Here is a 12,625-nt window from a genome sequence, read left to right on the forward strand (position 1 = left end):
GAGTGGCTGGCAGGGCAGCATTTTCTGGGGCTAGAGCCTTCTGAGGGTGTGAGGGATGGTCCAGGCCCCTCGTGTTGCCCAAGGGAATCTGGAGAGCCACAGAAGGAAATGTTGGAAGCAGGCTCACCCCGACTTTGGACCAGGAAACAGAGTGCCTAACTTCCAGCCCCTGGCTTTCTCCGTGGGCCCCCACCATCTCTTGGCATGCCGGATTTGGCTTTGGAACAGAGTGCCTATGCCCTTTCCTCTCTCCCACTTGGCAGAACTTGCTGGTGCAGGCTGGAAGCAGGCTCAACTGGCCAGACTCAGGGTCCAGATAGAGCCTCCACAGGTTTTCTGGCTCTGTCTGGGGAGCCCTGGGGAGTTGGGTGGGCACCAGCTTGTCAGACACCTTCCAGCATCTGCTGCATTTCTCAGGCAGTTGAAACACATCCTTTGGCTCAGTTGCTCAGAAACCATTCCAATGCTTTTTGGCAAGTACTCGGTGATGGTCTTTTTGCCCTCTGTGCTGAGAAACACCCCCGTTAGTTCCAGCCTTCCAGTGGGAACATGCAAGCTGAATGAGCAGAGGCCGTGGTAGGGGGTACCACCTCCATCTCAGGGGACCTTGCTTGCCATGGGGGACACACACCCCCAGCCGCCCCTGCACACACCAGGGACAGACTAATTCAGGATACGCTGCCTGGGTTCTATCAGTGATAGTAGAAAGACTTCAGAGGGTGTAGAGAAGAGACAGAGGGATGACAAAAAGTCAGGTTGCAGCAGCAGCATTTTCTTTCTTTTTATCTGAGAGCTTGGCTTCTAAATCCAAGCACACCCCTCAGCTCAAGGGCAGCCTGGTTCCCAAGTGGAGTTGCCCTCTGTGAGGGAGGGATGGGTGAGGGTCCAGGAAGATATGTGTGTGTGTCTGTCCACTTAGTTCCCAGAGCCAGGTAGAGCAATGGGGGCCAGGTCGGCACTAGGATCCCCCCATTGGTCTGTGGATCACACTAGGTATAAGTGGCAGCTGCAGTAATTAGAGACACACTCCATGGGAATCCAGCTGAGTCAGCAAACAGAGCCAGGGGTCTGTGGGAGCGGACAGGCTGGACACCAGTCATTCTGTTTCTTGCCAGCCAGCAAGTAACAGATGACAAAGGTTTAAAGAAGATGTACAGGAAAATAAAGTGAATTGAGTCAAAACCAACATTTTAACTTCAGATGGTAAAGAAGCAACTGGAAGGACTGGACACCAAAGTTATAAGGGACAGAGTGGGAGAGGCCAGCCTTCCCCCAGGGCTTTGAACTTGGATGTCCACAGACCTGATCTGTGCCACCCAGGCTCCAGGCACCACTCCCCCTCCCTTCAGGCCTCTCCTCAAATCAAAGAGCAGTTGCTGGACCCTCCCTGTTCTCTCCTCAGTTTTTTAATCATCTCCTGGGGACTCTGTACCCACGTGACCCGGATGGTCAAGAGGTGAGAGGGGGGGTGAGAGGAAAGGCGACTGAGAACAGAATGCAAAGAGGGAGGCTCTCATCCAGGTGGTAGGAAAGAGAGGGACAGGGGAGTGGGAGATGGTGAAGAGTGGGAAAGAGAAAGATGGGGCAGGACAGAGGTGGAGAGGAAGATGGGGCAGGCAGGACAGGTACCTCGTGGTATGTTCTCGAGTTAAAATCTTCTGCAAGTTGTTTTTCTTTAGTGATATTTGGTATAAGTGGATTCTAGTTATCTCAGAGTCTCAAAGGAGGCAGTGTGGACTATAAGCACCGGTTTGGCAGACATATTAATCATTGTTAGGACAAGGAGCCTTGGAAGAATTAGCAGAAGAGCTGTAATTGGGGAAACAGTCTCTGGGGGAGACTGGTGGCAGGAAAGCTTCTCCATGGTGTTAATTGCTTCGCCCAGCAGGGAAGGGAAGGGCAAGTGAGCAGAAGAAAAGGGCTGGGGACACCTCTGTAGAGGGAGAGAAGAGGCTCCCACCCCCTCCTGGCTGGGCAGAGTCACCTGAGAGGCCAGGGATGGGCCAGGATCCACTCGCTTTTGGTGTTAAACTTGCCCAGAAATCTTTGAATAACATACACAGGAAGAGAGCTTCAACCCTGACTTCCACTGAAGATGGGGTGGAAGGCTGGGAATTAGATGAAGCAGCGACTGAGAGCAGTTAGGCACTAACCTGTCATTTATGTCTTTAAATCTTGTTCCATCTTTTATTCAGCTTTTAAAATGTAGTGAGGAGCTGGGCTGGCTTATGTTTAGGCACCAGTGCTCTAAGGGGTCCCGCCTGCCCCCAGACAGAGCACTCATGCGAGTGACGCCAGCTCCTCGGGACAGTGAGGTGGGTGGGTCCTGCAACCTGGACGGAGGGCTTGGCGATTCCCAGAGGACAAGGAGAAGAGTCTGGCTTTTCCAGGGAAGACCACCACCAGGCAGCCGGGAGGATCTCAGAGCCCACGGCTGGGCACTTGGATGTGGCACTAGGGGCTGCTGAGGCCCCGGGGAGCCCGCAGCTGCGGGAGAACAGACAGCACCTCAGTATGCGTGGGCCCCACATCTGTTTCGGAGCCGCACAGCTCCGGCTCGTGGAGACCGATATAAATCCCACTCCCCAGGGGGAGTGAAGAGGCATGTGTTCATCTGGGGGTTGCGTTTCCCCAACGTTTGCCAACCCCCCCGTCTGCCCAGCAGTGTGCTCCACGCTGAGCCGCAGGGACCAGAGGTCACCCTCTCTCCTTGTCCTGGCAACCTGAAACTGCCTGTCCTGGGTGCCTTTTCTTCCCCCGCTGCCTCCCAGATCCAGCCCTTCCCATTTTAGGGACCCCTCCCTGCATTCTGCCACAACTGGTCAAAACACTGACACATTTCTATCCTTTGTGGACTTTGTAGATGAATTCTAGATAGGGCTTTGAGTTTGGCAGCCAGTAAGGGCCCTTCCCACCCTCACCCCTGCCCTGGATATATGAACATCAGAACAGCAGTCAAACCGGGGCAGGCAGGTTCCTCACCTCCTGGGCCCCCAGCCAACTCGAGCCTTACAAGCACACATCAGTTCTCAGATACTAGAAAAGCTGTTGCAAACAACCAGAGTTTAATTTTCTTAAACTTGTGAACTCTCAGGAGATTTTATGTGTGCTCAGCTGGGGTCAGGGGTGAGTGTACGTGAGCTTGTGTGTGCTTGGGTGTGCACTCGTATATGGGGTTGATCCGCTTAGCAGTTTGTCTTATTTCCATCTGAGTAAGTGGTAGAGTTGGGAGGGGGCCCGCCAAACCCAGGGCCCAGGAGGAGGGGGAGGGGAGGTTTGGGGAATGACAAGGGATTGGGGGTGGGGACAGGAAGAGCTTAGACCCATGGATTTTGCCAGTGGATGAAGTGAGATCCCAGTGTGCCCCCAGCATCCAGCACAGAGCCTGTCCCAAACCCAGCTGTGTTCTCCAAATGGAGGAAAGTGGGGACGACTGAGTGACAGAGCTCCCCGTGTCCAAGCCCCTGGTGAACTGTGAAGCGAGGATTAGCTGCAGCCACCCGCAGCGCCCTCTCCGGGAGCCTCCGTTTTCAGTCCCCTCTGTTCTCATACTCCCCTCCTTTTCTCTCTGTCCCTCTCTTTTAGGGTTTTGAAGACCCCAAGGACAAGTGAGTCATATGCCCTCTTCATTCCTGCTCCCTCGGGCTGGGGGATATCTCCATACCTGCCTGGAGCTCAGTTTCCGGCTCCATGGAAAATGAGCCCAGGACGTGCAGTCTTGGCTGAGTGGACAGAGCCCACTGCACCTGAGAGACGAGCAGCCCCGGAGCCCAGGCCCCCGGCAGAGAGGCTGGGCCCCAGCACTGCCCCTGTACAATCTCCACTCCACACACACATGTGCACACGCACGCACATGCACACGCACGCACATGCAGCTCCCAGGAAATGCACGCCTTGCATGTTGTTCACCAGCGCCTGGCCTCATCCCAGCACCCTGAGGGACTGTCTTCCTGTCTCTCCACTTCCCAGTCTCAGGGGCTGTCAGAAGTCCCACTTGAGGACTGGGCTTCACTCTGAGAAGTAGGATGTTTAGTTTAGTTCAGCACCCAAAAATCATGAAACCTACTTCCCAGAGAGTGCCTGAGCCAGGTGAGCACAACCAGGTGGCTCCCAGTCTTGCGTCCTGATCTCAGCCTTCGACTCAGGATACTGGTACAGCTGGAGAGTGAAGACCAGAGACTGTTACCTGTAGGGGGAAAACGAACCTTCGATTAAAAATGCATATTATTATTATCATCGTCGTATAGTAATATATCAGTAGGGCCAGAAAAGCCTCATTGCCAGTGAGGCCTCCCGGGCCAGTGGGTCTGAGACTTGGGCAGCTTTCTGCACATGTATGCAGTTGTTAAGAGCAGGCACTTGGGCCCCTGGCTGTCCTGGTGTGCTTCCCGGTTTCCTCACCCCTCATGGCTGATCGCTGATGGTTGATCCTGGCAGCTGTGCCAAGCCCTTCTGATGGGCTGAGTGTGTGGGCAGAGCCAGCCCCCTAGCCGCGCCCCCTGGTGGTCAGCCTGTCTCGTGTCTGTGTCCCTTGCTCCCCAGGAACGCCCAGGAAAGTGCAAACCCCGAGGATGAAGTGGACGAATTTCTGGGCCGTGCCATTGACGCCAGGAGCATCGACAGGCTGCGGTCTGAGCATGTCCGCAAGTTCCTCTTGACCTTCAGGGAGCCTGACTTAGAGAAGAAGGTACAGCCCCCAGGGTTCCTCCCACCCCACAGAACCAGGACGGCTCCCTCCCCGTCTCCAACACCGTGGAAAGAGCTCCTCCTTGTCATCTCCATCTCCCCAGCTCTGATGCTGCCCTACTCAGGAAATGGGGATTTTAGGGAGACTTCCTTGGTTGGAAGGGCTAAATCTTAACTTCTTTGTGCCTCAGTTTCCTTATCTGGAAAATGGGGATACTTAACATGTACCTCACAGTGTCCATAGTGAGGATTAAACAAGTCCTTACATGTAAAGCACATAAAACAGTATCTGCAAACAAATAGTAGTTGTTCAATAAACATGAATTGCTATTTGTTTTATTTTATTGTTATTTATTATCATTATCATCACTATCAGTGGACCATCTAGCTGCCTTTAGCAGACTGGAACCTCAAAGTATTAGAGTGGGAAGGGGCGATCAAGAGCTGTTTGTCCCACCTCCTTAAATTGTGACTGTAAAGCTTGAGAAAGTAAAGCTCAGGGTACTTGGGCGACTTGCTCGAGGCCACCCAGTGAAGCAGTGACACAGCCAGCACCAGACCCTGGTTCAAGGTCTTTGCTCCACGTCACAGAGTCTCCCTGGTGTTTGGTCAAAATGCGCTCATGGGAGCTCACGGTCAAGTGAGGCAATTAGGAGGGTAAAATTATGGAACCGGAACTTAGTCTGTTTACCAGCATAAATGGAACTGACTTGTGGATTACCCTCTCTGGGTGACTCTGTGCCTGCACAGCCATTCGTGCAGCTGGTTGGTGTCATGAGAGGGCAGGGCTGGGAGTCAAGACCCCGGAGATGATGAGATCTGTGACTTTGGACCGCTCTGAGCCCCAGCTCGCTCATCTCTGAAGTAGAAGCAGCAGCAGTCCCATGCCTATTTCCTGGGGCTCTTGTGAGGATGTACGGTGATGCTTGTAGGCCCTGGTGTGAGTCCTAGCATGCAGATGGTGCTCAGGAATGTGAGCCGTGATCATTATGATTTACTCTCACGGTGACCCAGCCTGCAGAGTTTCTGGTTCGATACAATTCAGCCGCCCTCCCCATAGGCACCACCGTGTGGTGAGTGGACTGGTTTCTTGAGAGCTAAGGCTAGCGTTGGTTCTCTCCTGGGTCTTCCAGATCTTGGGAGTGGGCTGTCCTGGGTGTGTCTGGAGTGGACCCAGGCTGGAGCAGATAGGGCCAGGTTCCTCCGCCCCCTCACCCTGCCTGTATTCTCTCAGTACTCCAAGCAGGTGGATGACCGATTCGGTGCCTATGTGGCATGTGCCTCGCTCGTCTTCCTCTTCATCTGCTTTGTCCAGATCACCATCGTGCCCCAGTAAGTATCTCTTCCTCCCAGACTCCTTCCTCTGGTTGCAGGGGCTCCAGGGGTAGGAGGGGAAGTCATAAAGGAAAGCAGGGGTGGGGGTCTGGACTGAACTTGCTCCAGCAAAGAGAGAAGTTTCCAGATGTGTCCTCAGTGGGGCCGTGAAGCCAGGAGTCCGTCTCCTCCATGATGGCAAGGCAATGTGCTCACTGCAGGTAGAAAACATCTGTCTGTGTATGGGAGACCCCTTCCCTCCACTTTATCATCTCATCCCATTTTAACATAGGCCACTGTTGCCCATTGAAACACCCAAAGTATTCACTAGGCTTATTTCGGGGTGACCTTTGGTTCTTGCAAAAAATCAATACATCTTCAAAAGATAAGGGTTTTCTGCTACTCTGGATATTTCAAAGAATGGATTTCAGGTTCTGAAGGCTTTTCAGGTTCTGAAGGAGATGTTCCTGAACTCTTCTGAGGACTGGCTGGCTGTGTCGCTGAGAGAGGCCTGTGGCTTCCAAGGGGACCACTCTGAAGTGGGCACTGGGCTTTTGGAAGTGCATGTTTATTAGACAGTCATTCACAGTAGGGTCTTGCCTAAGTGAGAAAGGTAACCACTCCGCATATGAACATGTGTGTATCTGTATGTATATATGCACACATATATACGTATTTTTAACTTTTTATTATTTAAACATACAGAAGAGTAAAGTAATTACTATAATCAACACTCATCCCCTACATAGAACAATTGTTAATATTTTGCAATTTTGTTTCATCTTTTTTTCTGATTTTTTAAGGTAAATTTTAGATACAAAAACATTTTGCCCCTGAACACCTCAATATACACCTACTTTAGGGGCATTTTCCTTCTTAACCACAATGCCTTATAAACCAAGCAAAGCTAAACCAGTTCTCTACAATCATCTCAAACCAAGTCCATGTTCAGATCTCCCAAACTGTCCCCCAAATGTCTTCCACTCTTAGTTTATTCACAGCCAGGATCTACTCAATATCCACTGATTGTATTTGTTTGTTTGTTAATTGAAGTACAATCAGGTACAATGTGTCAGTTTCTGGTGCACAGAAAAATGTCCCAGTCATACATATATATATACATATATTCATTTTCATGTTCTTTTTCATTAAAGGTTATTATAAGATACTGAATATAGTTCCCTGTGCTGTACCCACTGATTGCATTTGGGTATGTCTCATAAATCTGATTTAATCTGAAAGAGTCTCCTCACCCCAACAGCTTCTGTTTTTCATTTTGAAATAATGGTAGATTTAGAGAAGAGTTACAGAAGTACTATGGAGAGTCTCTGGACATCCTTCATTCAGTTTTCCCTGCTGATGACAACTTACGTAACTGCAGCACAGTAGTCAAAAGCAAGAACTCAACACTGGAATGGTACTATGAACCAATCCACGGACTGTATTCTGATTTCGTCAACATTCCCCTAGACGGCCTTTCTGTGTTCCGAGCACTGGTCCAGGATCCCACGTTGGATTTAGCTGCTCTACCCTCTTAGCCCCCTCCAATCCGTGGCACTTCCTCAGCCCTTACTTACCTTTCATGGTCTTGGCACTGGGGATGAGTGCTGTTGATTCATTTGTAGAATGTCTCAATTTGGGTTTGTCCGACGTTTTCTCATGATTGGATTGAAGTTATGCAGTTTTGGCAAGAATCCCACAGAAGCTGGGTCCATCTCAGTGCATCGTATCAGGAGGTACACGATGTCAACATACCTTTTATTTCTTTTTGAAACAAATTTTTATTTAGTTTGGGGGTGGTAATTAGGTTTATTTATATATTTATTTTTAATGGAGGTACCGAGGATTGAACCCATGACCTCGTGCATGCTAAGCACGTGCTCTACCACTGAGCTATATCCTCCCCCATACCTTTTATTTCTAATGGCACTTGCTGTTGAAGAGATGGCCCTTACCTTTGTGTCTGCTGTGACCCTGTCAGGATACCACCGGTGAGAACCAGACGCCGGCAGCCAGCCGCACGCTGGTCATACAGCTAGTGCCCGCTGCCCCCTGCACTGAGGCCGTGCGGAGTTGTTGGGATTGTACATCCTTATTGGCACAGGACCCATTTTTCTGAATTGAAATGGAGCTGGAGCATAATAAGCAACCTAGACTTTCTGTCCCATCGCAGCTGAGAGTCCCCTTCGCTCGGATGCATGATCCTGCCTCTCGGCTGCTTCCCTTTGTCGGCAGTGTGGCTTGGGGCTGAGTTCTTCCAGTTCCCGGCTCTGCCGGCAGTGGCCTCAGCCCCTCCTCTGGCCATCCGCTCTAGGGGAGCCTTAAAAGCTACTTGAAAGGTCTTTCTTTTCCTCTGAAGAGCATTCACTGCCCTTGTTCTATTCGGTTAAGGCAGCTAAGTGCTGGCTTCTGGGGGAGCCTGGAACAAAGATGCCTTTTGAGTGCCTCCCTAGAGGTGTTCACCTGCCTCCTCAGGTCCTCCACTTGCCTTTAACGTGCTAACAAATGCCTGGCATCTCAGGCCATCTCACTCCCTGAAAGGGAGCAAGAGTTTCGGGGCCTCCTGTGACACCGCGGGGAGTGCAGTGCCTCGGCCAGCCCTGCCCCAGGAGGGCCAGCGGCGGGCTCCGGGCTCCGGCTCCGGATGGAAAGTCACTTGCAGTTCTTTTGCCTGAGGATTCTGGCCCATGCTGAACGTTACACCCACCTGAGACCTGCCACCGAAAGGAGGGGCAGTGGGAGATCCTTGCATTTTTTGATGGTTGTTTTTGAACTGGCTGGGAACAGGGAAACAGAAGCTGAGTAGGACTTGTTGTGGGGCCTGGTGGTGGGGAGGGGACAGGGTTTAGGGACTCTGCCTTCCAAAGGAACATGTAACTGCTGTTTCTCAGGGTAACTGGTGGGGCTGATGACAAAGGCATTTCTATAAATGATGGCCATTCCTTGAACCAATTTTCAGCCTTCAGAGTGACAATCTGGAGGGAATAACCAGGTGGTTCTGAAAACGGGTCCCTCCAAGCTAGAAGAAGGGAGTCCATGGAGAGCTAAGAATTAGGCAAAATATTGAACAGGTGTCTTTGGTTCTCCATTCAGCTCCCTTGTGGGCTGGGCAGGACCCAGACCATCATGGAGGAGGGGTCTGAATCGATTCACAAGGCTGTGTGATCCCTTCTTAGTGAGACTGGGCAGTGGGTGCAGGGGAAAGGAGGTGCCTTCTGCGCCCTGTACAGGGCCTCTCTGAGCCCCAGAATTCCCTACCTCCTCTCTCCTTCCAGCTCTGTGTTCATGCTGAGTTTCTATCTGACCTGTTTCCTGCTGCTGACCTTGGTGGTGTTTGTGTCCGTGATCTACTCCTGCGTGAAGGTGAGTCCAGCTTACCCTCCAGTCCCAGTATCCCTCCTCCCTCCCTTCTCAGCCCCTTGATAGGGCTCCTTGCAGGAGCCCAGAGTCCCACCTGGGATCAGGGGTGCCTGAGGCTGGGTTACAACTCTTGGTTGGCGTTGGAAGCAAGCCAGACTGGGGGAAGGGGCGGTTTGCAAGGGAGCCCTATTTGTATGGCTGTCTCACTTAGCCTTTGCAAAGCTCTGCAACAAGAAGATACTGTTGCTGCATCTTCCATCCATCCCCTCATTATCAGGTGGACAAAGAAAGGGCACCTAGCACCATGCCTGGTACAGAGCAGTGGTCAGGAAACATTTGCTGAAGGAATGAGTGTGAAAAAGATCTCTCTCGCCACCCCTTCCATGTTCCCATGTACCCTAGAAAGGACCGCAGAGCTGATGGCTTTGAGCTGCCCATCATGTAGATGAGGTTCATTGTTTCAGACAGGGCCACACTGCTAGTAATGTGGATATGAGGCCCTGTTCACTGTTTTTCTCCCACACCCTCTGTTAGGTGTGCTGTGTCCCCTGTCCAGGCTGTGTACTTCAACCACAGGGCATTCTGATCCATTGTAGAAATCACTCAAGTTGCCATTTGCCTTGGCTACCAAGCTTTTTTCTCAGTTCCTTCCCCACTGGTTGAAGAATTCCCAGGTTCTGGTCAGCCTGGTTCCAGAAAGCCCTCTGTCCCGGCAGGTACAGCCCTCTCCAGCTTCTTCTGCAACCATTCCTCTGCCCCTCCCTGACACTCACTTGGAGCCAAGCCTCTTGTGGGGCCCAGGTCCTGCCACCACTCCCTACACACCCTGCAGTGGGCACCATGCTCTCCTCCTGGAGAGTTGGACCTTTGTCACCTCCAAAGTCCCCTTTCTCACTCCGCCCTCCAAACAGGGTCCTTCATTAAGCTGTTAACTGTTTAATCACCTGTTGGTCAAGGTCTTGGTAGACCTTTCTAGTCAGAACTAGAAAGGCCTTACTTAGGAACCGTGTGCTGTGCTGCAGCCCTGCCCCTGAGCAGGCGCAGAAGTGGACGCTGAGAGAAGGGCAGGGCCAGCCGGGGTCACTTAGCAAACTCAGCCAGTTGCTTTGCTGCATTGGAGAGGCTCATCCTGGCTCCCCACGTCTCCACCTGCTCCTTCCTCAAGGCCACGACTTCCTCCCTGCTCTGTGTTCAGTCCCTCTTGCGTTATGGTCTTGCCACTGTCAAGCCCCCCAGGCTGCTTTTCCCCCAGTGGACAGTCCCACTTCCCTCATCTTATGGCCATGAAAGCACATCATATATTCACAGTAGCCAAAAGGTAGAAACATCCCAAGTGTCCATTAACAGATAAAAGAATAAACAAATGTGGTACATCCCTACAACAGAATATTAGTCTCTCATAAAAAGGACTGAGGTTCTGACACATGCTAAAACGTGGATGAATCTTGAAGACATTATACTAAGTGAAAGAAGTTAGACACAAAAGGACATATATTGTATGATTCCACTTGTATGAAATGTCTAGAACAGGCAGGTTCATAGAGACAGAAAGTGACTAGAGGGTACTGAGGCTGGGGAGGGGGAGTGCAGGGTTATGGTTTATTGGGCACAGAGTTTCTATTTGGAGTGATTAAAGGGTTTTGGAAATAGATGGTAATGATGGTTTCACAACATTATGCATGTAATTCATGCCACTAAATTGTACACTTAAAAATGGTTAAACTGGCAAATTTTATGTTATATATATTTTACTACAACAAAACAACCTAAAAAAGCTTACCAGAGTTAAAAGGGCCTCTTAAACGTTCTTTTGCTGAATCCCAAAAAAGAACCTTTTCTTTTTTTAAGTGATAAACTGAGGCAAAGTCATTGTTTGTTTGTTCATTTGAGGCACTTAATTAGCCTATTCAAGTCAGAATCAAACTACATGTTGTTTACAATTTTTAACTGGAACCTAGATTTCCCTCTTTTCTGTTAGGTGCTTTGGTAAACCTGAGCTATGCTGATTTCCTTTGGTTAGTGTTCCCTGATTTGTGTGTGTATCTGATGGTGGGGGAGGAGGAGGAGGGAGGGGGAAAGGGGAGGAGAGAGGGGGGGAGGGACCCCTTTCCCCACCGGCACTGACCATTTTGAGTTAGTTTTTTGGTCTGGTGAATTCTTTTTGCCACTGCTAGAGATTATTTATAAAAGTCATTCCTGCCTCCTTGTGTGTGATTGAATCTACCTATTTTGTCATCAATGTCACATTCAATAAGCTTGTTCTCAATTCCTTCATCCAACCCAGTGATTTTTCTGACTGCTCTGAGGAGGCCTCAGTTCCCTCAGCGGGAGGCAGGTGGATGGAACGCCCACCTCCCCAACCCCGACACCCCACCCCACCCCAACCCCAAACCCTTCTGCCAGGGAGCCTGCTGCTTTCATCTTGCAGACGTAGAGCTTCTGTAAAGAATTTGTTTAGAGAAAAAGTGCTCTGTGAATTATCAAGCTTGGAACCTACTGATCTGGGCCAAGAGGCGAACAGACTTTAATACCCGTCTTGGGGTCCTTGCTGCGTTCTTCTCCCACGGCCTCTGGTAAGCCATCTTCTCGGCATTTATCTACTTTCTGGAAAGTAGACCCCAACCTGAGCAATTGTTTGTAGGCTGAATCCCTCCTCCAGGTAATTATTCTTCTTTCCTCTCCACGCTGTGGCTTAACTGCACACTAAGCTGTGAAGGGGGTAATTCTCACTTTTGGCGCCTCTGCAGCATGTGGGCCAGCCCCCTCTTCCCCTGTCACACTGCGGCAGGGCACCGACCGAAAGTCGGTTGTATCACCTCCCCAGGTATTGCCGTGAAGCTGCCTGGACTAGAATTTTCAGTGTCATTCTTTTTCTCTTTAAGAAGATTTGCCAGAACTCTGACACTTTTCACCTTATTTCCATAGTTTCTCAGAAGTCATGGGTAGTGGCTTTCTGGTGAGACATCACATTTCCTCAATTACCCCCACTCCCCCCGCCCCGTGCGGGCTCTGCCAAAAGATCCAAAGCCAGGTGGTCTGTGAGACGGGGTTTCTTCCTCTGTTTCATTTGCTTTTCCATTTCCCCAAAACAGCTTAGACTTACCTTCCTTAACCATCCATGTTTTAACCTTTTTGAAGAGAGAAACTTGAAGAAAGTGTAGACTGAATTAGTCAGCGTGGCTGTCTTAACTGTCTGTCAGGGAGGAATTCCCGGGTCCTTTCTCTTGGAAGGTTTTCCTGAAATACCCTGCTCACTGAGGACTCT

The 12,625-nt window shown here is 50.6% G+C and overlaps 1 protein-coding gene across 2 annotated transcripts in view; it reads left to right on the forward strand.

Moving 5' to 3' along the window:
- The window catches only part of ADCY5 (adenylate cyclase 5), a 137,584-nt gene that overhangs the window by 104,301 nt on the left and 20,658 nt on the right, over positions 1 to 12,625 (forward strand). For both annotated transcript variants that reach the window (XM_072963972.1, XM_072963969.1), the window contains exons 9-12: positions 3,586 to 3,608; positions 4,543 to 4,687; positions 5,921 to 6,018; positions 9,276 to 9,363. In XM_072963972.1, coding sequence (XP_072820073.1) covers positions 3,586 to 3,608; positions 4,543 to 4,687; positions 5,921 to 6,018; positions 9,276 to 9,363 — 354 coding nt within the window. The remainder of the gene's footprint in view (positions 1 to 3,585; positions 3,609 to 4,542; positions 4,688 to 5,920; positions 6,019 to 9,275; positions 9,364 to 12,625) is intronic.

The sequence above is a fragment of the Vicugna pacos genome, chromosome 1 (genome assembly GCF_048564905.1).
Source record: "Vicugna pacos chromosome 1, VicPac4, whole genome shotgun sequence".
NCBI classification, from domain to species: Eukaryota; Metazoa; Chordata; class Mammalia; order Artiodactyla; family Camelidae; genus Vicugna; species Vicugna pacos.